Source organism: Protopterus annectens, chromosome 16.part0 (genome assembly GCF_019279795.1).
Source record: "Protopterus annectens isolate FY-2018-M chromosome 16.part0, PAN1.0, whole genome shotgun sequence".
Classification (NCBI taxonomy): Eukaryota; Metazoa; Chordata; order Ceratodontiformes; family Protopteridae; genus Protopterus; species Protopterus annectens.
Genome location: NC_056750.1, coordinates 837,021,947 through 837,047,633, shown reverse-complemented (window position 1 = coordinate 837,047,633; position 25,687 = coordinate 837,021,947). Strand labels below are relative to the sequence as shown.

Sequence of the window (25,687 nt, the reverse complement as noted above, 5' to 3'; positions counted from 1 at the left end):
GTTTTTCCAAGATAATGTCCCCCACCCTATATGGGAAGCATCTGTGGTCACTGTGGCCTTGGGGAGAGGGGGAACAAAGGGGTGATCTTGCATAAGTTTATCTGATTGAATCTACTATGAAAGATACTTCTTGCAAGTGTTCATAATTCTTATCAGGGCTGACATGGGTTGTCGAAGGACAGACCATTGTACTGTGAGTAGCCACTGTAAGATTCTCATGTGAAATCTTGCTAGTGGAACTAGTATAATTGCTGCTGCCATAGAACCTAAGACTTGAAGTACCATTTGAGTAGAATTGTGTAGCAACTTTCTGACTTGATCTCTTATGGACATCACTCTTGAAGATGAGAGACATGCTACCATCTCGATTGTGTTTTTGCTTGTTCCCATGAAGTCCAATTCTTGAGAGGGGTCTAGGTGTGACTTTTCATAATTTACTGTAATTTCTAATAAAGAACACATTGGAAGAACCACGTCTTTTGCCTCTAGAAGTATATGCCTGGTCAGGGCAGTTATGAGCCAGTCATCTAAATATGGAAACCACAGAATCCTTGATGTTTCGAGTGAGCTGCCACTACTGCCGTACAGTGAACACTCTGGGGCTATAGTGAGGCCAAACAGAAGTACTCTGAACTGATAGTGACTGGCTCCCATACAGAAACGTAAATGAGTTCTGGGTTACCTGTTCATCTTTATGTGTTAGTATGAATCTTGAAGGTCTATCAAGCACATACAATCATCCTTTTACAAGAATAAAAGAATGGACTAAACTGTGACAATCTGGAACTTGCTCTGCTGAACTGATTTGTTCAATCAGCTGAGATTTAAAATTAGTCTCCAGTTCCCTGTCTTTTTTTGGCACCAGAAAGAACCTTTAGTAAGTACCAGATCATCTCTGGTCTGGGGGACTTCTTGGATGACTCTTTTGTCTAGCAACCTTTGTATCTGGATGGCTGCTTGCTCCCTTTGACTGGGTGAAACATCAGGGAGTTTTTTGCTTTGGAGCAATGGATGGGGAAAGGGTATAAAGCATCCTCTCAATATGATCTTCTGCATCCATTTGTCATTTGTTATGGTTAGCCAGGCTCTTAGATCCAGGGATAGTCAACCTCAACTGCCCAATCCTGGTAGACACACTGGTGCCAGGACTGGAAAAATGGCAGTGTAGAATCCTCAAAATAATGGAACATTCCTACAATGGGGCCAGGTCAGGCCCAGGGGGAGGATGGACCCCCTGTGGTAGAAGGAAATAACAGTCCACAAAAATCACAAAAATTGAAAGGCCAAAGAAGAGCCATAAAGATGATAGAGTGGACTATTGAAGATAAGAAAGAAATTATGTATTGTTACTATTATGCAAAAATCCCAGAATTTCCAGACACAAGATATACAAAAAGATTAAGAGAAAAATTAGAGGAAAGAAAAATAATGCCATAAGAAAAACTGTCAGAAGCTTTAAATAAAAAATTATGTTCATAATGCAACAGATTTGTTAAAAACAGTACATAGACCTGTTTGATCTGTTTGGAAAAAAAGCATCTGAGGAAGTGCAAAAATAAACAACAAAACCTTGAGATTTTTTAAAAGTATTAAAAAGAAATATGGACCTGGAAAGAAAGAGAGATTTGATATGGTGCAATATCTATGCAAAGATGAAAGCCAAATTAATCAATATAAAGAAGGCAGCCCCAAAGATATTCAAAGAGAAATACAGGCAAAGGCATCCACATATGGAAAATTTCATAATAAAAAATAATATTACAAAGAGGGAATGTAGAAAAGAAGACTGGTAAAGCAGAAGTTAAAACATAGAAGTTGAAGTTATGGAGTGCCTCCAAAATGAAGGATTTGAGGTGCAAGTTCTAACATTGGTTACATCACAGCATGACTGAATGAATCCCCACAGTAAGGAGAAAGAGGAAGAAAGGAGACATCTGTAGAAGTAATCTAGTCATGGGAAAGAAAGAGAGATTTAATATGGTGTAATATCTATGCAAAGGAGAAAGCAAAACTAACCAATACAAAAAGAGCAGCAGATATTTGCAGAGAAATACAGGCAAAGGAATCCAGACATGGAACACGTTACAATACAACAATATGAAGACAAAAAGGAAAAGTAGAAAAGGAGATTTGTAATAGAGAAGTTAAAGAAATAGAAACTGAGATTATGAAAATAAGAAAAACCGCCACAAATATGAAGAAAAATACTCTTTTAATAGGTTCATAGGTAAGTACTATTCTATCTGCCCAAGGGCATTTATAAGCCTAGCCAGAATGGGTTGGCTTTCACCACCCCTTAGATTAGTTCCCTGTGCCCCTGTCCAGCAGAGCCATTAGTCCCCTGTGCTACTGTCCAGTAGAGCCACTGCAGTGATCCCTGGGGTAAATTTTCTGTTTCCCATCCACCCGTCAAGGTTTCTCTTGAAGAGTGTTAGTGAGGGACTCTGCCTGATATATATTGGAATCCTGTTCTAAAGCATGGGGGAGTCTCTGGGACAGGAATATATCCCTCCAGCATGTCCTATTTATCATTGTGGTGAGGTTTATATCTCTAGAGTGTGTGGCTCTCCGGGATTTGTTTTTTTTTTTAGGTGGAGCATGTCCATCAATTCTGAGTTGGACATGGCCTTGTATGTCAGGCAGAGATCACCTCTGAGTAAGCGGTATGCAACCAAGTACAGCTGGAGTTTCTTGAGTCAGGCTGCATAGGGCATCTGTTTGAGGCCAGTAATCTTCTTGGTGAGGTAATTTTTTGTGGTATTTCCAGCTGTTGCAGGTGTCTTGTAAGGTACATCCAAATGGGGCATTGCATTCTATGATAGGTCTAATGAATGATGGGTAGAGAGCCACAATAATCTCTTTTGTTCTAGATGCAAACCCTTTTGTGATTAGGTGGGCCACATAGAAGGATTTTCTAACCACCTTGGCAACATGATTATCAAAGGAGAGATTACTATCTACTTGGGTCCCCAGATCCCTTATTACATTTTCTGTATTTAGGGGACTACCACCTATGTGATCGTTTGTGGGTACTTTGTTTTTTTCCAAAGGGGATGACTATGCACTTTTTGGCATTTAGTTTGAGGCCATGATTTTGACACCATGTATCCGTCTCAGTGAAACCCTTCTGGAGGGTGTCTGTATCAGCCGGTGAATCAATTATGGCCCCTAGTTTGCAGTCATCTGCAAACTTGGTCAACCATAGTCCTCCTATGCTTGCCTGTACCTCTGAGAAGTATATACCGAACAGGAGGGGTCCTAGGACTGAGACTTGTGGGGCACCACTTGTAACCGGTTTAGAGTCAGACATAGAGCCTGCAACTCTCACCATGTGGGTTCTATCCATGAGCCAGTCAGCAACCCATCTCATGATGTAGGGGTTTATGTTCAAGCTGGTGAGCTTGTCTATAATACTACAATGGGGAATGGTGTAGAAAGCCTTTGTGAGGTCTAGGTAGGCTGTGTGGACCTCCTCTCCCTTGTCTAATGCCTTGGTAACTGTCTCAAAGAAGTCCACCAGGTTTAGGAGGCATGATCTGCCCTTAACAAGGCCAAACTGGGTAGGGTCCAAGGTTTGGAGGTTCCCAATGTCTCTGTTAATAAGTTCCATGATGATGCGCTCCATAGCCTTGCAGACCAGGCTAGTCAGGTTTATAGGGCTATAGTTCCTGGGGTCCATTGTGGCTCCACCTTTGTGTAGCAGGATAACTGTTGCTGTGTGCCATTCTGTGGGTACGTAGCCTGTAGAGAGGCTGAGTTTGAACAGTGTATTTAGGTGAGGGATTAGTTCATTTTGGAGCTCTTGTAAGACACAGCCTTGGACACCGACCAGTCCCATTGAAGCTGTGTTTTTGGCTTCGGATAGGGCTGTTTTAACCTGTGTGTCAGTGACTGATGGGGCCCTACATTCTTCTGGTATGGTTATGGGCCCTTTAAGGGGTGAGAGGGGAGTGAAGTTTGCACTAAACTTGTCTGCCAGAATGTTGGCAATATCAGTCGGTTCAGTGTATTTTGTGCCATTCTGCACTAACTCAGAACAGATCTGAGAGTTTCCACTTAGGTTCTTAACATAGCAAAATAATGTTTTGTGGTTATCTTTGGAGTCATTGGTAATTCTTCTTTCGAAGCTAGCCTTGGATGATTTTATGAGGGATCCTAGTTTCTTGCTGATACTGATCAGGGATGTTTTTCCTTCTTGGGATTTTACTCTTTTCTGTACTAGTTTCCTCCTTCTGTTGTATAGCTTGTTTATGGCAGGGGTCCACCAGACTGGTTTCCTTTTCTTGGAGGAGTGAATCTTGGTTTTACTTGGGATAGCATGATTCATGCATTCTTGAAGATGCTCATAGAGTGCCTTTGTAAGGGTTTCAGCAGCTTGGACAGCATTGTCCTTTAGTATGGGGGCTGTGAACCTTTACACCTCAGTCTTAAGTAACGTGAAGTTTGCTTTGAAAAGTTTTTCACAGTGGTTTCCTTGATTGGGGGGGAGGGCTGAATGTGGATATCCAGAGTGATTAGTCTATGGTCTGATCTAACCAGTGAGGGGTTGACCTCCAGTGTGGAACACTGGTCACCCATGTTGGTGCTGACCAGGTCCAATATGTTGTTCCCTCTGGTGGGGGTGTTGACTAGTTAATCTAGGGCATTCGAGTTTATAAATTCTAGGAAGCGTTGGGCAAGGGAGTTAGTACTTGAGTAGTTCTCCCAGTTTATGTTTGGGTAATTGAAATCACCCAGTATAAGGATGTTTGGTAGAACCTTCATATTTCCCAGTGTCTCCAGAAATGCGGAATGGGGGTCCTGGGTCATGGTGGGTCATCTGTAGCAAGCTACAATTTGGATTGCAGTTTTGCCCATTGCTAGTTGCACATGGATGATCTATGATGCATTGTGCTGCACCACTAACCTGGAGGTGTGGGTATCCTTAATGAATATGGATACACCCCCGCCGTTTGTGTTTCGGTCCTGGTCTGTGGCCGAAAGGTATGGTATGAGTTATAGCCTAGTAGTGCTGGGGTGCTCTCAGGAGCCTTAAACCAGGTTTCTGTTACTGCACAGATGTCAATGTTCTCCATACTGAGGAGTGTCTCAAGTGCATGCATTTTGAGGTTTAGACTTTTGGCGTTGAGTAGAATTACCCTCAGTTTTTGGTTACTTGTGCCATTTAGGTTGGTGGGTTTGTCTTTTGAGCCTTGCCTAAAAAAGGCACTATGGGGGCGGCAAGAGCCTTGGCCAGTATTCAAAAGCTTAAGGGTGACAGGTGCAAGCCATCTCTTGCGATGCAACGTGACTTGTCGAGCATGTCAACCCAGGTGGACAGATACTGAATCCCCTTTGAATGACACCAGAAACTTAGCCAATTGTTAAAACTGATAATTTTTTCTTTATACTGTGGTATCATTCTTGGTGAGGGCAGGATGCTACTCAGGGTCAGGGTCATACCGGCCTGGGCTACATGATCATAGAGCTCTTCCATGTCTCTTTTTGTGTAGTCTAGGGAGGTACGTCTCAGGTCATTCACACCAACATGGACAATGACAGAGTCATATTTGTACTTGTTCTGGAGTGGCCTGAGTACTTGTGTTATGTGGCGGATCCTGGTGCCCAACAGGCAGCTAACTGTAACCTTCTCCTTGTCCAGCCTAGTTAGTGGGTCATCAGTGTGCCTGACTATAGAGTTGCCTATTACTAGTGTGTTGGGTATGTTATTTTGCCTTAAGGGTTGTGATTGCATGGCACACTGATTATGTGAATTATGTATTTCATGGTTGGTGATGGGGGTGGAGGTTGCTTGGATGTCTGCTTTGGAGGTCTCTGTTGCTTTTGCAGATGTTTATTTAGAGCCTCCGAGTATGTTTTCATGTATTCCTGTGTGTTATTTGCTGGTGTTGGTTTATTAGGTCTATGTGAGACTGGTGGTGTGTTGCAAGTATTACCCTTCTCGCTTTTGTCAGCAGATACACTTGACTTCATCAGATTACATAAAACATTGACATCACTTCCTTTTAAAAGCCAGGCACCACCACATGACCACAATTAATTTCCTCTACAGGATTCAAATTGTATTGCAACACTGTTTCTCAAGCTATATTGCCTCTACAGGATTCAGGTTGTATTGCAACACTATGTTTTAAAACTAAACATTGAAATATATGTGAAACTTGATTAAGAAATAATAATAAAAAAAATTGCAAGACAAAAACTACAATAGTGTTTGTTCTTCACGGTAACCCATATGTATAAATAAATAAGTTATAAGGCATAATAAAACTTAAGTAATGTTTTAACTTGCACAGCAAATACGGAAAGGAGGGGAAAATGTTATCAATGTATGTTTATAATGCATCTTTTTATACTGTCTTAGCGTATCAGCAGTATGCTGGATTGATGTTTGTTATTTATTTATTTTCTGATGAAGTCAAGTGTATCTACTGACGAAAGCGTTCATTAAAAGAGTATTTTTCTTCATATTTGTGGTGGTTTTTCTTATTTTCATTCAGGTTTAGTTTGTTTCTTGGAAACTGAGATTATGGAGTACCCGTGAAGTGAAGGACTCAGTGTAGAAAATTTAATTCAGAAATCACCACAACAAGAGGTGATCTCTGCCTGACGTACAAGGCCATGTCCAATCAGGATCTGATGGACATGCTCCACCTCAAAAAATCCAAATCCATCAGGACCACGAGAGCTAAAGACTTAAACCTTGGCACAAGTATGAATAGGACATGCTGGAGGGATAGATTCATAACCCAGAGGCTTCCCATGCTTTGGAACAAGATCCCAGTTCATATTAGGCAGAGCCCCTCACTGACTCTCTTCAAGAGAAATCTTGATGAGTGGATGGGAGATGGTAAGTTCACCCCAGGGGTCACATCTGTGTCACTGCTAGACAGGGGCACAGTAAACTAATTCTATTATATAAGGGGACCTTCATTGTGTCACTACTAGACAGAGGCACAGTATTCTAAATTTATTCTGTACATTTTTTGTACCATTTCATGGGGTGGCAAAAGCCACATCACTATGGCTAGGCTTACAAATGCCCCAGGGCAGATAGCCTAGTACTATACTATGAAACTATGAAACTATAAGACATAGCAATGGACCTCCAAATTAAGGGGAAACAAGTTGAACAAAAAGCAATTGTTCAAGTGCCATATGAAGATATTTTGGAGCCTTCCACAGTAAACCAGTATAAATGTTCACTTGAAGTTGGACAGCAAGAGAAGGAACAGGAAACTGTGGATACTCTGACGCAGCCAATGTTGAGGAGTGATAGGCCAGAGAGTTCCCATATGGCAGAGCAACAGATGGCACAGGATGAAACTGAAGAGAATGTGCCACATGAAGATGCTATAGACCTTTCTATAGAATGCCCACAGGAAATGGAAAACAAAAAACGTGCCCTCAGTTTACAGGAAAATAAGCTAAGAGAAGAGTCGCTTGATTTAATAGCGATTGATAGACATATTAAGATCAATGAAAGAAATAGACTGCAGAAGGTCAATAAAACTCCAAAAGTCAGACATTTAATAAAACAAATGAATGCAGTGATTAGGACTGTCCATAGAGATCCATGCGATATAACAGACGTAAACAGGATATATTACTGTACAGTTAAATTAATAACAGATAAAGTTCTAACACAAGAACACAGGGCAGTGAGGGAAAGGACAGAGAGAAATTGAATACCATCACAAATGTATCGAATAGAGAAAATTATAAAGCAATTAAGACAAGACGTGTCACTGCTAGAAGAATATAGAAGAGGGAACAAATCAACAAAAATACTTAGAAAGATAGATGTGATAAAAGCAACGTGCAGTATTAGAACAGATCAGGATCTATAATTCACTATCACAAATAAACTAAAACTCTCGGCACAGGTGGAAACAATTAGAAGATACACAAATAAATATAAAGGAAAAGTACAAAATAAGCAATTTATTGATGAACCCAAAGTATAGAGAACTGAGAAACAAGGCAAAAGGAATTAAAAGACCACCAAAAAAGAAGAAATAGATATACTTTGGAGAAGTATTTATGAAGATACTGTGGAACATAACAAAGATGCCACATGGCTAGAAGGAGTGAAAAATAGAATATGAAATGGGATGAAGTAACAGCCAGAGAGATTGAAACAAAGTTGATAAAGGCCTCTAGTGGGAAAACCCCAGGCCCAGATACAGTACCTAACTTTTGGTTAAAAGTATTAACATCGTTGAATGAAGATTTAGCCATGAGTAAGAACTATTTATATGCACACCCCAAACAAACAGCAACCTGACTAACAACAGGAAAAAAATGTTCCTACTTAAGAGTGAACCTGCAAGCTACCATAAAAATTATAGACCGATAACTTGCCTTCTGACGACATATAAACTATAAACTGGAATTGATGCTGACAGAGTTTATAGACAATTTAGAAGAAAACTCAGTTATGACAATAGAACAAAAGGGCAATAAAAGAAAGTCATATGGAACAAAGGATAATTTGTTGTTAAATAAAGTCATAGTGGAGAACTGTAAAAAGGAGAAGAATCTAAGTATGGCATGGCTTGACTACAAAAATTGCCCTTAACCCATTAAGCTGCCTAGGCCATGGCTATAATTTGGCTCCTAGAAAACAACAAAGTGTAAATACTTCTCATCTTTTCTTAGCTGATGATTTAAAACTGTATAGCTCATCAGACGAGGAACTGAAAGCAGAACCGAGAGTTGTTAAAACTTTTTCAGATGATATAACAATGTCATTTGGTCTTAAAAAATATGCCAAAGCAACATTTAAGGCAGGCAAACTGCAGCACCAAGGAAACATTAGTTTCGGACAGAAATGTGATAAAAAAGAACTTGAGCAAGAGGAAGTATATAAATAGTTGGGAATTGATGAAGGATCAACAACAAAACATGAACAAATGTGAATAAAACTTAGTAAAGAATACTTTAGAAGACTTAACTTAATCATGTAAACAGCTTTGACATCTAGGAACAAAATTCATGCTATAAACCAATTTGCTCTTCCTGTCCTAACTTACAGTTTTGGAGTGATTGACTAGTCCCAAAATGTGCTGGATAGATTAGACAGGAAAGCAAGAAGAATGCTTCATGCTCACCAAATGATTTATAAAAATCAGTGCATACCAAGAGTTCTCTGTTCCGAAGGAGGGATGTTTTAAAACATGAGGAGAATAAATCTAAGATGACTTCCCTGCTTAGTCTAACAGAAGCATATCAGTGTCAAGCAGGAATGGAAATCAAACCAGAAGTAGAAAAAATCAGGCAGCAACTGAATGTGCCAAAAAAACAAAAGAAAGAATATAAGGTGAATGACCAGATGAGAAGGCAAGAAATGTGGCAAATGCATAAATATAGTTGCAAGTATAGAAAACTTCTGGAAGAACCTCATTTTGATCAGGATCAAATGCAGGAATGGTTAAGGAGAGGGAAACTCAAACCAAGAGATGAAAGGTTAATATTGGCTGCCCAAGACAGTGGGCTAGGTACACATTGATTTACAAAGTCCATTGAACATGTGGGAGAAACAGGCAAATGTAGGTTTTGTAAAACAGAATTGGGAACAGTTGCATACCTCGTTGCTGGTTGTGACATAGTAATGGCAGAAAGACTGTATACGGAAAGGAATAATAATGTGGCAAGACTGTTGCACTGGGGATTGTGCAAACGTTATGGTACTGAAGTGGCTGAAAACACTGGAAACATGAACCACAACACATCATAGAAAATAATGAAGTCTACATCACATGGAATCATCTGTTACCAACACTTCAAAATATACATGCTAGAAATCTGGATATAGTGGCCCATGAAAAGAAGGCAAAAGTAGCATTGATAATTGAAATCACCACACCCAGTGAGTACAGTGTCATGCGTACAGAGAGACACAAAGTCATAAAATATCAGGATTTGCAAGCAGAAACAAGAGCAATGTGGAAGAAAGATACCCAGACAGTTCCAATAGTAGTAGGAGCAACATGTATTTTAAAAAATAATCTATGATCATATTTAGATATGTTACAATACATGTAACTCCATACGAATTGCAGAAGGAGTCATTACTGGACACATTGCGGGTGCTGCAAAGAGCACTTCTGGCTGACAAAGAGTGAGACAATACTAATTTCATGAACTTTAATCGGATTCACTTTATAATCTCGAAGTACTGAAATATTGAATTTCAGTATTTCGAAACTATAAAGTCGAATGTTCAAAATGCCAAAACCTCAAAACCGTGAAAGTAAAAACCGTGAACGTAAACACACCATACACCACACAACACATACACCACCCTACCCACACAACAAACAAACAAAACACACACAAACACAAAACCACAAATAAACAAACCTACACTACAAATAAGCAGGGGGGCAAGCCCCCCTGCACCCTTATATATACTAACTCTAAGATCGCACCAAACTGAAAAAGACACTCTACAGTCCCCTCACACAGACACACATCACATACATACAAACACCACCACTTTTAACACTTAAACAGACATACTTTTATCTGCCTACCCTAACCTACACCTACAAATTCCAAACACACTCACATACACTCAAACACCTACCCAAAACCCTTACAAAATAGTCACTTACCTGAAATTCCAGACAAATTCACACACTAAAACATATACCATGCACACAGTACATCCCGTGCCATGTACCGGAACACCATAACTGTGAATTAAACATTTCCGAATTTGCGGTTATGAAGTTTTGCTATTTTCACAATTCGACTTTATCATCTAGAAATACTGAAATTCGATATTTCAGTATTTCGAGATTATAAAGTGAAACCCCTTAATCATACTATGACTTAGGTATGGGGGTCCATTCCTGTCATGGTATTAGAAATTGAAAAGATTTGGAGAAATTAAAAAAGTGAGAGAAAATGTTATATTCATAAAGTAACAGAAAGTATTCTAAGAACTAAGCCAACACGAGAATGGAGAAAGGAGATTCTGCTGATAGGGAAGACTGCAAGTAAGGGTACAGAGAATAGGTAAGAGGGGGGCGTGAATTTACTTGCAAAAGACACAAGGTATTGGGAGCAAATAACTAGAGAGGAAAAGGTGATACAGTGGGATGGGACCAAGAAGCTATCTGGACTACAGGCTACAGAGCGCCTTCCCTGTGTCAAGGATTGATATCAGAGTATATGTAAAGAGAAAGGGATAAGAAAATCGCAAGTGAAAGACCTGCTCTGGTGAGGCTTTTAGTCAAATTTAAAACAGAAGCTGTGGTTAAAAAGTGATTATTAGTAGGGAATATAAAATATGCATAATAACTATAAGAATCAATCAGAAGACGGTTAGAAAAGATTGGGGAAGACAGTCTGGAAAAGCAATTTACAAGAGCACAATGGAAGGACATATGTATGGCTCCAGGTATGCAACAAAGTCCAGAGAGTTTAGGATCTTTGCTTGGAAGTGCTTGGACAGGTATTTTATACCACAAGCAGACTTTGTAGGATTTTTCCTCAGGTAGATACCAAATGTTGGAGGTATGATGGGGAAGAAAGGGATTCTTGTGAATGTGTATTTTAGGAATGCAACAAGTTGGCAGATTTTAAAAATTCCACACATAGTAGTCTGTCAGAAATACAGCAAATGGCTGTAACTACTCATATGATTTTTTGAGCTGGGACACAGGATGTGAATTGCCTAAACATAGTAAGGCCATTATAAGACTGTGCCTGTTTGTGTATAATTCTGCTACTGATTTCTTTCTCTCTATGTTGTCTATATACTGTATATAGCTAAGTATAGAATATTTATATTAAATGTTATTGTAATTGTTAGGTTGTACTGTATTGTATTATACTGGAAAAGTGGATGTGGTGATACGTGTCTGTTGGGCAGGGTTAGGATTAGATGTTGGAAATCCTTGGTTAGAGATGTTCTACTATCGATGAAATAAGAGTTAAATTGTATTGCAGTTTTGAGTGAACTATTGGGAGAGGGGTTAGGGTTGAATTTTAGCTGGGATGTCAGATTTTTTAATCGCTATCAAGAATTTTTTTAAGGTTGTGTTTACTATTATTCTGAATTTATTATAGCATAGTTTTTGTCTTTATTTATTTGCTTTTTAGTACAACTGTGATGCATTCTGAAGTTTTCACGATATCATGGTGCTTTATATTTTTGCCATTCTTTCCGTGTATTTTATCGATCCTGCATTAACATTCTACTAGTTTTGGAGAGCCAAACTGAATTATATGTTTTAGTCCTTTCCTTGCAGGAGGTGCAAGGCTATTTAGGGGAGTTAGGAAAGTTAGGAGAATTAGGAGAGTTAGGATAGTTAGGAGAGTTCGGAGAGTTAGGAGAGTGAGGATAGTTAGTAGAGTTAGGAGAGTTAGGATAGTTAGGAGAGTTAGGATAGTTAGGAGAGTTAGGAGAGTTAGGATAGTTAGGAGAGTTAGGAGAGTGAGGATAGTTAGAAGAGTTAGGAGAGTTAGGAGAGTTAGGAGAGTTAGGAGAGTGAGGATAGTTAGAAGAGTTAGAAGAGTTAGGAGAGTTCGGATAGTTAGGAGAGTTCGGATAGTTAGGAGAGTTAGGAGAGTTAGGATAGTTAGGAGAGTTAGGAGAGTTCGGAGAGTTAGGAGAGTTCGGAGAGTTAGGAGAGTTAGAGTTAGGAGAGTTAGGATAGTTAGAAGAGTTAGAAGAGTTAGGAGAGTTCGGATAGTTAGGAGAGTTCGGATAGTTAGGAGAGTTAGGATAGTTAGAGTTAGGAGAGTTAGGATAGTTAGAAGAGTTAGAAGAGTTAGGAGAGTTAGGAGAGTTAGGAGAGTCATATTGAATTCATTTACAGCATCATCTAAGGGGATAATTTTTAGGAAGATTTTTTTTCTAATATGTGATTGTTTATGTCTTAAGTGATAATTTAATAAATATGTTAAAAAATGAAAGTGAGACATTAGGTCAGGATCCTGACTGGATGTATAGGCTATAATGGGAAAAAAATGATACAGTTACAGTATAGGTTATGAGGGAGATGTGATAAAAAAACTGACAAAGAATGGTAATAAAAAAGTGAATAATAAATTGCAAATTTATGTCAGTCATTGAAAGATCGCTACTTTTATAATTTCCTGAATACCAAAATGATGAACTAGGAGAATGAGGTAACAAAAAGTACAAAGACTTATTATTACAGGTTTGAAGAAAGATGATGGGACGTGTTATACTTGTAATCCAGGGATGAGAGCAGAACATTTTCAGAAGTGTTATGCATAGGTATATTGAGCTCACACACAATACAGTGATACAGAGTTAGAGATCCAGTGTAAGAAAAACAAAAGGTATGATGACATGCACAGCGCAGTGATAGAGGTTTAGAGACCTGGTGTAAGTAAAACACAAGGTATGATCACATTTATATCGACCTCACTCACAGCACAGTAATAGAGATTTATAGACCTGGTGTAAGTAAAACACAAGGTCTGATCACACTTATATCGACCTCATGCACAGCACAGTGATAGTGATTTAGAGCCCTGGTGTAAGTAAAACACAAGGTATGGTGACAATTATATCAAGCTCATACACAGCGCAGTAATAGAGATTTAGAGCCCTGGTGTAAGTAAAACACAAGCTATGGTGACAATTATATCGACCTCATGCACAGCGCAGTGATAGAGGTTTAGAGACCTGGTGTAAGTAAAACACAAGGTATGATGACATTTATATCGACCTCATGCACAGTGCAGTCATAGAGATTTAGAGCCCTGGTGTAAGTAAAACACAAGACATGATCACACTTATATCGACCTCATGCACAGCGCAGTGATAGAGATTTAGGGACCTGGTGTAAGTAAAACACAAGGTATGATGGCATTTATATCGACCTCACGCACAGCGCAGTGATAGAGATTTAGAGACCTGGTGTAAGTAAAACACAAGGTATGATGACATTTATATTGACCTCACGCACAGCGCAGTGATAGAGATTGAGAGACCTGGTGCAAGTAAAACACAAGGTATGATGGCATTTATATCGACCTCATGCACAGTGCAGTCATAGAGATTTAGAGACCTGGTGTAAGTAAAACACAAGGTATGATCACATTTATATCGACCTCACGCACAGCGCAGTGAAAGAGATTTAGAGACCTGGTGTATGTAAAACATAAGGTATAATGACATTTATATCAAGCTCACGCACAGTGCAGTAATAGAGATTTAGAGACCTGGTGTAAGTAAAACACAAGGTATGATGACATTTATATCAAGCTCACGCACAGAGCAGTAATAGAGATTTAGAGACCTGGTGTAAGTAAAACACAAGGTATGATGACATTTATATTGACCTCACGCGCAACGCAGTGATAGAGATTTAGAGGCCTGGTGTAAGTAAAACACAAGGTATGATGACATTTATATCGACCTCATGCACAGTGCAGTGATGGAGATTTAGAGACCTGGTGTAAGTAAAACACAAGGTATGATGATATTTATATCAATCTCATGCACAACGCAGTGATAGAGGTTTAGAGACCTGGTGTAAGTAAAACACAAGGTATGATGACATTTATATCGACCTCATGCACAGTGCAGTGATAGAGATTTAGAGACCTGGTGTAAGTAAAACACAACGTATGATGATAATTATATCTACCTCACGCACAGTGCAGTCATAGAGATTTAGAGACCTGGTGTAAGTAAAACACAAGGTATGATCACATTTATATCAAGCTCACGCACAGCACAGTGATAGTGATTTAGAGACCTGGTGTAAGTAAAACACAAGGTATGATGGCATTTATATCGACCTCATGCACAGTGCAGTCATAGAGGTTTAGAGACCTGGTGTAAGTAAAACACAAGGTATGATCACATTTATATCGACCTCACACATAGCGCAGTGATAGAGATTTAGAGACCTGGTGTAAGTAAAACACAAGGTATGATGAAATTTATATTAAGCTCACGCACAGGGCAGTAATAGAGATTTAGAGACCTGGTATAAGTAAAACACAAGGTATGATGACATTTATATCAAGCTCACGCACAGCGCAGTAATAGAGATTTAGAGACCTGGTGTAAGTAAAACACAAGGTATGATGACATTTATATCGACCTCACACGCAACACAGTGATAGAGATTTAGAGACCTGGTATAAGTACAACACAAGGTATGATGACATTTATATCGACCTCATGCACAGTGCAGTGATGGAGATTTAGAGACCTGGTGTAAGTAAAACACAAGGTATGATGATATTTATATGAAGCTCATGCACAACGCAGTGATAGAGGTTTAGAGACCTGGTGTAAGTAAAACACAAGGTATGATGACATTTATATCGACCTCACGCACAGTGCAGTGATAAAAATTTAGAGACCTGGTGTAAGTAAAACACAAGGTATGATCACATTTATATCAAGCTCATGCACAGCACAGTGATAGTGATTTAGAGACCTGGTGTAAGTAAAACACAAGGTATGATGGCATTTATATCGACCTCATGCACAGTGCAGTCATAGAGATTTAGAGACCTGGTGTAAGTAAAACACAAGGTATGATCACATTTATATCGACCTCATGCACAGTGCAGTGACAGAGATTTAGAGACCTGGTGTAAGTAAAACACAAGTTATGATGGCATTTATATCAAGCTCATGCACAGTGCAGTGATAGAGATTTAGAGACCTGGTGTAAGTAAAACACAAGGTATGATGACATTTATATCGACCTCACGCACAGTGCAGTGATAGAGATTTAGAGACCTGGTGTAAGTAAAACACAAGGTATGATCACATTTATATCGAGCTCACGCACAGCACAGTGATAGTGATTTAGAGACCTGGTGTAGTTAAAACACAAGGTATGATGGCATTTATATCGACCTCATGCAGAGTGCAGTCATAGAGATTTAGAGACCTGGTGTAAGTAAAACACAAGGTATGATGACATTTATTTCGACCTCACGCGCAACGCAGTGATAGAGATTTAGAGACCTGGAGTAAGTAAAACACAAGGTATGATGACACTTATATCAACCTCACGCACAGTGCAGTGGTAGAGATTTAGAGACCTGGTGTAAGTAAAACACAAGATATGATCGCACTTATATCTACCTCACGCACAGCGCAGTGATAGAGATTTAGAGACCTGGTGTATGTAAAACATAAGGTATAATGACATTTATATCGACCTCACGCACAGCGCAGTAATAGAGATTTAGAGACCTGGTGTAAGTAAAACACAAAGTATGATGACATTTATATCGACCTCATGTGCAACGCAGTGATAGAGGTTTAGAGTCCTGATGTAAGTAAAACACAAGGTATGGTGACATTTATATCGACCTCACGCACAGCGCAGTGATAAAGGTTTAGAGACCTGGTGTAAGTAAAACACAAGGTATGATGACATTTATATCGACCTCACGCACAGTGCAGTGATGGAGATTTAGAGACCTGGTGTAAGTAAAACACAAGGTATGATGACATTTATATCGACCTTGGGCACAGTGCAGTGATAGAGGTTTAGAGCACTGATGTAAGTAAAACACAAGGTATGGTGACATTTATATCAACCTCACACACAGCGCAGTGATAGAGGTTTAGAGACCTGATGTAAGTAAAACACAAGGTATGATCACATTTATATCAAGCTCACGCACAGCACAGTGATAGAGATTTAGAGACCTGGTGTAAGTAAAACACAAGGTATGATCACATTTATATCAAGCTCATGCACAGCACAGTGATAGAGATTTAGAGACCTGGTGTAAGTAAAACACAAGGTATAATGACATTTATATCAAGTTCATGCACAATGCAGTGATACAGATTTAGAGCCCTGGTGTAAGTAAAACACAAGGTATAATGACATTTATATCAACCTCATGCACAACGCAGTGATAGAGATTTAGAGACCTGGTGTAAGTAAAACACAACGTATGATGACATTTATATCGACCTCACACACAGTGCACTGATAGAGATTTAGAGACTTGGTGTAAGTAAAACACAAGGTATGGTGACAATTATACCGACCTCATGCACAGTGCAGTGACAGAGATTTTGAGACATAATGTAAGTAAAACAAAAGGTATGATGACAATTATATCGACATCACACACAGTGCAATGATAGAGATTTAGAGACCTGGTGTAAGTAAAACACAAGGTATGATGACATTTATATCGACCTCATGCACAGCGCACTGATAGAGATTTAGAGACTTGGGGTAAGTAAAACACACGGTATGGTGACAATTATATCGACCTCATGCACAGCGCAGTAACAGAGATTTAGAGACATAATGTAAGTAAAACACAAGGTATGGTGACAATTATATCGACATCACACACAATGCAGTGATAGAGGTTTAGAGACCTGGTGTAAGTAAAACACAAGGTATGATCACATTTATATCGACCTCACGCACAACACAGTGAAGGAGATTTAGAGACCTGATGTAAGCAAAACACAAGGTATGATGACATTTATATCGTCCTCACGCACAGTGCAGTGATAGAGATTTAGAGACCTGGTGTAAGTAAAACACAAGGTATGGTGACAATTATATCGACATCACACACAGTGCAGTGATAGAGGTTTAGAGACCTGGTGTAAGTAAAACACAAGGTATGATGACATTTATATCGACCTCACGCACAGTGCAGTGATAGAGATTTAGAGACCTGGTGTAAGTAAAACACAAGGTATGGTGACAATTATATCGACATCACACACAGTGCAGTGATAAAGGTTTAGAGACCTGGTGTAAGTAAAACACAAGGTATGATGACATTTATATCGATCTCACACACAGAGCAGTGATAGAGGTTTACAGACTTGGTGTAAGTAAAACACAAGGTATGATGACATTTATATCGACCTCATGCACAGCGCAGTGATAGAGATTTAGAGACCTGGTGTAAGTAAAACACAAGGTATGATGACATTTATTACTCAAGAAGGATTACCTGAAGCTATAAAGAGGTAGGCAAGAGATAAGAGCACAAATATTGCTGGACTGTCGACTGAATGTTGTTTGACTGATGAAACAAATTATTTGCCAAGGAAGTACAACTGTTCAACATGGTGTTGTAAACTAAGGAGGCTCCTGCCTCATGAGAAGAGACAGTTACATCAGTATTCCTAAACGAAGGCAAATATTTTACATGCATCCACTTATATAACTATTTCAGTGCAAAATATATACCATGGTCAGTAACCAGTAATCAGTGTGGGTTTGTTGGAGGAAGACGTACTTTTAATATTATATTAATAACAGGAGACTTTTAATAATATATGAGAACTAGATACTGATGAAAATAGCACAAGAACAGAAGAGATTGTCACTGATATGAATTGCAGACATGCTGAAGGCCTTTGAAAGAGTAAAATGGTCTAATATACAATTAGTGTCATGGAGTTTAATTTTTCAACAGAGTTTCCTGTCATGATATAAGCAATTTATGAGGCATCTGGAGCTTGTTTCAAGAACTGACAAATCTAGCCTGCATACCTTTACAAAGCTTTATCCAGGACATGGTTGCAATATAGAGCCACTTTTCAAATGAAGTAAAAAAAAACATCAAATCATGGTTGTTTAAGCAAACATCATAAGCCAGTACATATATATTAGTACATTTCATTTTATCTGAATGTGAATTGAAAGTTGCATATTTATTGTACAATCTGAACATTGTTTCATATTTACTTCATATTTATTTATATCCATATTTGTTACTTTTTTATGATTACTGTCTTCAGCATATGTACAGAGTACCTTCTGCGGCAATACTATTTTGTCTTCTGCATGCCATGAATTCGGCCTAAATGTAATTTGTTTATAGTTTGTAATCTTGTTTTGGACTGTTTATGCTTGATCTTTGAGCTAAGCTCATGGCTGAAAAGGGTCAACAGACCAGCCCATCTGCATGGTAAATAGCAACTAAATTAATACATGTATATATACATACTTGCATGGATGGATTCTTATATACATTTCTATAAAACACATACCTTTTCATTGTGTCTGGAATATCCCTTGCAAACAGTGTCTATACTGATTCTTGGAGCAATGGAGTCTGTATTACATATGAATTTAACACGGTGGTAATCTAATTTCATGGCATAGTCAATCAGCTAAACAGTTGATGTATGTCTTATAGTTACTGAATTGTGAAGTAATGTGAGATAGTTATAGAATTACCAACCTGGAAAGAAGCAAAAAAACGAATTAAACTCTTCAAGGTGATCTGTCCCAACTTGAGGAGAAAGAAAACAAGAACCAAAAGTAGGCAAACACATACTTTCAGCTGGTCAGTCAGATGAAGAATCTTCTACAAGAAAATGGAAATGTAATAGAAATGAGTGTGAGCACTCCCTAAAAGGAAAACAGGCTAGAACAATATCTGAGAACAATCTCTTATCTAACAATTTAACAATGTCTGATGAACCTGTCTCAAAATAACATGTTCTCTGTTTAAAGATCTACTTGTCATGACAACTAAACCATATTAACCATGACACATTTTTAAAAATGCTAACATCATAATGTACTTGCATGTGTGTTTATATAGCTGTGTTACAAGGAATTAGCTTTTAACACACAATTCAATTCAAGGCAATGAAATGATGCCAGCTTCCAGAACTGATGATGTTCTACTTCACAATGGGTTAATTCAGATTTGACTTTCTTGTTATTTCACTGTTCTTAAAACAAAATGCAGTTCATTCTTATTTTTTACATTTTTAAAGAATGTACTTACAGCTTTAGTCGAGTTAAAAATATATACCTGGAGTACTTTCTTAATTCAATTGACAGTTTTTTTAAATAATAGAAGACCCATTAGGTCTTTCTGACACTGATACATGTTATTTGCGTTCAGTTATGAAGTTCTAGGCAATAAGAAACTAATCCATCTCACCAAGCAGCTACTAAAATCCATAAAAAGTACAGCCAAAGTCCATTCTATCTTATTTGCACTTCTAGTGTTGACTCATATTGCAGAGTTTCAGCTGTTAGCATGTTTCTTCTTGTCTCTTTCTCATTATTACACCTTTGCTGTTTGCTTTAAAGCGTCTTATAAAAATTGTCTTAATTAAATGCCTTATCAGGGTGCTTTAAAAGACAGGGCCTAGCTATCACCCTCTCTGCCAGATAGTCCTGCATTTCCATCTTCTGAGATATGCAGAGTTGGCAAAACATGGATGTGGCAAAACTAAAACTTTATCCAGTCTTTACAGGTACAGGAGCACCCCCGTTTCAGATTCTGGAATTATACAAGTCCTTGCTTGTCCCATACCTTCTCTGCAGTAAAGAGAAAAGTTATAAGTTCTGGTTGTGAGAAACTCTCACTTATAGGGTGCTAGCTCATCTCTTTCAACCCTCTGAACTTCATATGCTTTGGCTTCATTTGATTGAAGTGTTATCTTTGACTGATCACAAACATCTGTCTTTTGTCCTAGTATCTGCTGCTTCTTTTTATTTGCAGCATTATATTCTATTTTGTTGCAGCCTGTGTGTTACAGACACTTCCCCTGTCTTACTTCATGCCTTTTAGGTTATCTGGTACTTTCAGGACTATTAGCATACATATTGTTTCATTTTTTCATTCCCAAGGTAGTTGCAGCTGTCTTAGGAACACTGTGACACACTAGACTCACAGTTCACAAAATGCGAAACTTCTTTTCTACATAATCTAGCAAATAGCTTCCCTCCCTAAGCCCAAACTGACCCATTCATTCCTCATTGTGCAGGTGAACTTTTGGTTCCAAGATGGCTGCCCACTGAGCAGCAGGTTGATTAGAGCTCCCAGTGTGAAGAACAAAACTGGTGTAAAAAGACAGTAAAAGTTAACTAGTGGGTGAAATTCAATTATTGATTAGTCACTACAGTGTCTGCATGTTGGCAAAGAAGACATCTGCATAGAATCAGAAAAAGAGAAGAAAAAATGGTTGGGAAGAGTGTTGAAGCTGTTCAGGAAAAGGCAATTCAAGCTTCAGCTTTAGTACAATAGATGGCTTCCACTAATTTCAAATAAATAGTAAATCAAATGCACTCAGGGGTGGTTTAGAATAAGTAAGACACTGCGGGAATATATAATGTTAAATGACAAAAGGCTGTAGAGAATGGAAGAAACTTTAAGCAGTCATTGAAATGAGCTGATATAATTGCCGCAGTCAGAGTCTGAAATGAAAGAAAGACTGGTCAGGTATTAAGCTTCTCAGGAAGATCTTATTAAAAAATAGAACAGATTAGAATCTAGAGCATGCAGATAAAGCTGAGATAGGAAGGAACAGACTGCAGTAATTTTATGAAAGTAGAAATAAGCAATTGGACTGGTATTCCACAGCAGGATTTATTAATGCCAAAGGCATGGGTATGCTTCAAATCTGACAATGAGAAAGCAAGATGCAGTCATGCCAGCAGAAAAAGTAGTTCCTGACAAAACTGTGACAGAAGCAAAAATGTATTTATTTATTTTACATTTGGTTACCAAGAAGGTCTGACTCGACGTGTCCTTTTTCAGTGTAGGCCCAGGGAGAAATCTCCACATATAACACAAAATAATAAAGTACATTTTACAGGTACAGAAGTTTGACACTGTACGTTTTGCATCTAATAAAACTAGGACAATAAAATTTCAAACTGTACATAAAAAAAGGTGGAGGCAAACATGATACATTACATTTTGCATCTAATAAAACTAGGACAATAATGTTTCAATCTGTACATCAACAAAGGTGGAAGCAAACATGGTATACAACACAGGTATAAAGATGAAACAAATTAAACTGTGCAATCAAAACAACATTCAGTATGATATAGTATTGTAAAAACTACAAAGTGTACATTAGATGTCCATTCTTAGTAGGAGGAGTGACAGTTCAGCAGAACTGAGAGGAATAAGGAATGGGACTTAGTGGAAGGAGTGACAGTTGAGAAGAAGAGACAGGAATGAGGAATGAGGCTTGTCAGATACAGGGAGGTCAACTGCCTAAAAGCAAAGGAAGGATGTTTGCCCTGAGTATGGAGAATGGAGGATGGAGCTATTCTAGCCTGGGGAGTCACAGTTACTAATCCAACTGGCTTATAGGTACACTTTTAGAGATTTCTTAAATAGAGTTAAGGACTTAGTGGCTTGTAGGCAAGGAGTTCCATATTTTGGCAATAAAATTAGAATAGAGGGAGGTTCCTGCAGAATTGTTGGATTTAGTGACTTGCAGGATAGGTTTATTGTTGGAGCATAGGACCCTAGTACTGGAGTAAGAATGTATAATGTTTTGTAATGCATGGGGTTTTCTCGGGGTAGCAAAGAATCTTATAGGTTAGTATAAGCTGGTTGTAAAGGAGATGTTGGGAAAGTTCAAGCCAATTGAGTTGTTTAAGGACTGAGCAATGGTGTGTTTGATATGAGGTATTGGGACACATTTTGTAATTTTGTTGTAGAAGGCATTGAGTTTGGCTATATCCAATTTTCTGAGATTGGCGAGGATAGAGGAGGCATATAGCAGTGTAGAGATAACATGGATGGGAAGCCACAAATTTGTCCTGGAGGTTCTAACTTTGTCCCTCATTGACAGGGGCAACAGGTGCTTACTGAGGTTTCTTTTTTGGGAATAACCTTTTGGCTAAGCTTGTAAGGGCCCTAGGGCCATTAGCCTAGTGACCTCCTATGATCCTGTGTGTTTGTGCAATTTTAGCCTTGGTGCTGTTTGTGAGGAATTGTTTATTTCTATTTAGTCCTCCTAATTTTTTATGTACATTCTTTATTGTGAGTGAGATGTGAGTGTCAAATTTCATGTTACAATCTATTTCAACTCATAGGTGTTTAGTGTGGGTGACAGGAGAGATAGTTGTTTTATTGTTAGAAAGGATAGAGAACATGGGTATGGGGTGGAGTGATTAGTAGGCTGGAATATGAGAAGTTTGGTTTTATTGGGGTTTGCTATTAGTTGAGAGTTGGTAGGCCATTCTTCCACAGAAAGGAAAGAAGCCTGTGTTTGTAATTGAAGTTTCTGGGGGGAAGGAAAGGAACAAATTAGTGTAGAGTCATCAGCGTATTGGATGACTGAGGCATGAAGAGAGGATGCATGGAGCTTGTTAGTTAAGATAGAGAAAAGTAAAGGACCGAGGATGGAGCCTTGGGGAACACCCAGAGTGACTGGTAATAAAGGGGAGAGTTCTTGCCTCCACTGTACTGTTGTCTGCCTATTAAATAACTTTGAAATAATTTGAAACCATATGAAAAGTAATAAAAATTGGGGACGTCAGAATGCTTGTGGAAAATGATTATTCACTGTACACAATTTAGAAGAGAAGTGACTTTATCAATGCAATCAGTGATGTTGAGAGACAGGTGTGAGAATGAAGCTGCTTTATCCAACTGCTTTAGAATATTTTCCTAGAGGATCAAAGGCATTTTTGGATGCAGAACATGCTTAGGAGGAAATAAAAAAGTTTATCCACCAAGATTTAGCCAGCAAGCTGAAGGGTGATCTGCCGTTCATTCATCTGACAGTAACAATGCTCAAAGAAAACAATGACAGTGAAACATTTTCCAGTATTCATTCAGTGAAAGAAAAAAGCCCAGTAATTGACTAGAAAAATCAGGAGTATCTTGGACTTGAGCAAGAGATCAATGGTGAGAGGTTGAGAAAATGAGGAAGAAGACCAGCAAAAAAAGTAGAATTAGTGAATAAATGGAAGAATTGTAATGTCATTCCATTAGATACAAGGGCAGATTCAATAAACCCTGCATTGTTCGCTAAGACTACCTGCACATTGTGGCATGATGGACACATGGTAGTTCACTGTTTTTTATTCTGTAAGCATCTCTACACAGTGTGTAGAGCTGCACAACCATGGTAAACACTGTGGCATGCTAATTACAGCATAAGCAGCTGAATTGTATGTTAATAAAGCAATCCAGGATGGAGGAGCTATTCAACAAGCTATAAAGCAACCATGTAGACTCAGTGCTGGTTTCCCCTGTGAATTCCAAAACCTGTTGGAAAATAGCCATGAAAAGGAGTCTACACAGAAAGAATGTTAGGGGCTGCTGTGTATGTGCAACAGGCTGAAGTCTATGCTGCTGATGGTGTGGGTGCTGCTGCTGCTGCTAACCGACCATGGTCCTTTAAGAGAAGAGTTTTCAGACCCCATTTAACTTATTACAATTGGCATGAGGTGGAAATTGTAGAGAGCTACAGGGTGGATAGAGACACAATACAATAACTTTGCAACCTCTGTTGTCCTCAACTCAGACACAGGGGAACTATAGGGGAACTAATACCAGTGGAGACAAAGGTATGTGTAGCCCTTAGAATTTTAGCTACAGGAACCTTTCAGAGACCAGCAGGCGGCATGCTGGGGGTATCACAGGCATCATCATCCAAGATCCTCCATCAATTCTTGAATGCTATGCTCCAACATGCAAGTGACCACATGTATTTTCCCCATACTCCTGAGGGAAGGCCACATATATGAAGGAGTTCTACCCTGTACCACACTACTCTGAAGCATTAGGTGCCATAGATTGTACACTTATAGAAATCAAGGCACCACCTGGAGAACAGAGAAGGGTCTACATAAATAGAAAGGGCTTCCACTCCAATAACTGCTAAGTTGTGTGTAATACTAAGGGAATCACCTTGAATGTGTGTATGCTAGCAACCCTGGCAGTTACCATGACTCACAAATCTGGTACACCTCCCAGCTGTATCAGATGTTCACTAGGGGTGATATCCCATGGAGTTATTTACTGGGGGATGCTGGTTATGCACTGAAACCGTGGCTGATGACACCCATCAGAAATGCACACACATCCACTGAAGAAAGTCATAATGAGGCACATGCTCAAACCAGAAATATCATGGAGTATGTGTTTGCATTGTTAAAGTCATGATTCTGGTGCCTAGATACATCTGTGGAGCCCTGCAGTACAATCCACATACATGTACTGAAATCTTCACCATCTGTGTCATGTTTCACAACATTATCCTGAAAAAACAGCTTTACCAGGATCAGCAAGGGGAATAGCTACACATCCCACCACCAAAGGCAAGGTCACCACAGCCACATGCAGGTGAGAAATAAGAGGGGGAGCCAGCAGCTGCTACGGGTGTAGGCAGACATAGGTGTGCTCAATCTGCCCTCACATTAGCCAAGAGGCAACGAACAGCACACTCACTCACCAAATAATAGGCAAAAACCTTCATCTTATGCACATACATATAGTAACATTGATGCCAGGCAATGTTCATAACATTTACCTACTCAAGGAATGGCTGTGTACTCCTAGCATCAGTCAGACTTGGCCCTGAACTAAAACTGTAGCAACTGCTGGATTTACAAGGTAGGTGTTGAACCTAGAGTATTAAAATAAGCTAGGGTAATAATACAAATGAATGGCATATGCTTGCATGTTGCTACTTGGTAATGTAAGTAAGTAAAAGGTGAGTGATTTGTACAGCAATGACTTCAGCCCATGTGTACTCAACCAGAGTGTCTTGTTAACTGTATCAATCTGCAACTAGTCCCCCCACCACAAAAATGTAATTGTAAAAAAAAAGGTGCATACAGATAGAAGTAGCATTTGTTAATGCATATATATTTTTTTCTTAGTCACATGTGAGCATATCCAGTATATACCTAAAAATGCAATCAAGCATTATCAAAATCAGTAGTCTTCTGTG

The 25,687-nt window shown here is 38.9% G+C and overlaps 1 protein-coding gene across 1 annotated transcript in view; it reads right to left on the bottom strand.

Annotated features, from left to right (window-relative positions):
• The window catches only part of LOC122790665 (hyaluronan mediated motility receptor-like), a 761,750-nt gene that overhangs the window by 660,811 nt on the left and 75,252 nt on the right, over positions 1-25,687 (bottom strand). The window contains exon 2 of the mRNA XM_044058189.1: positions 19,201-19,326. Within this exon, the coding sequence (XP_043914124.1) occupies positions 19,201-19,326 (126 nt within the window). The remainder of the gene's footprint in view (positions 1-19,200; positions 19,327-25,687) is intronic.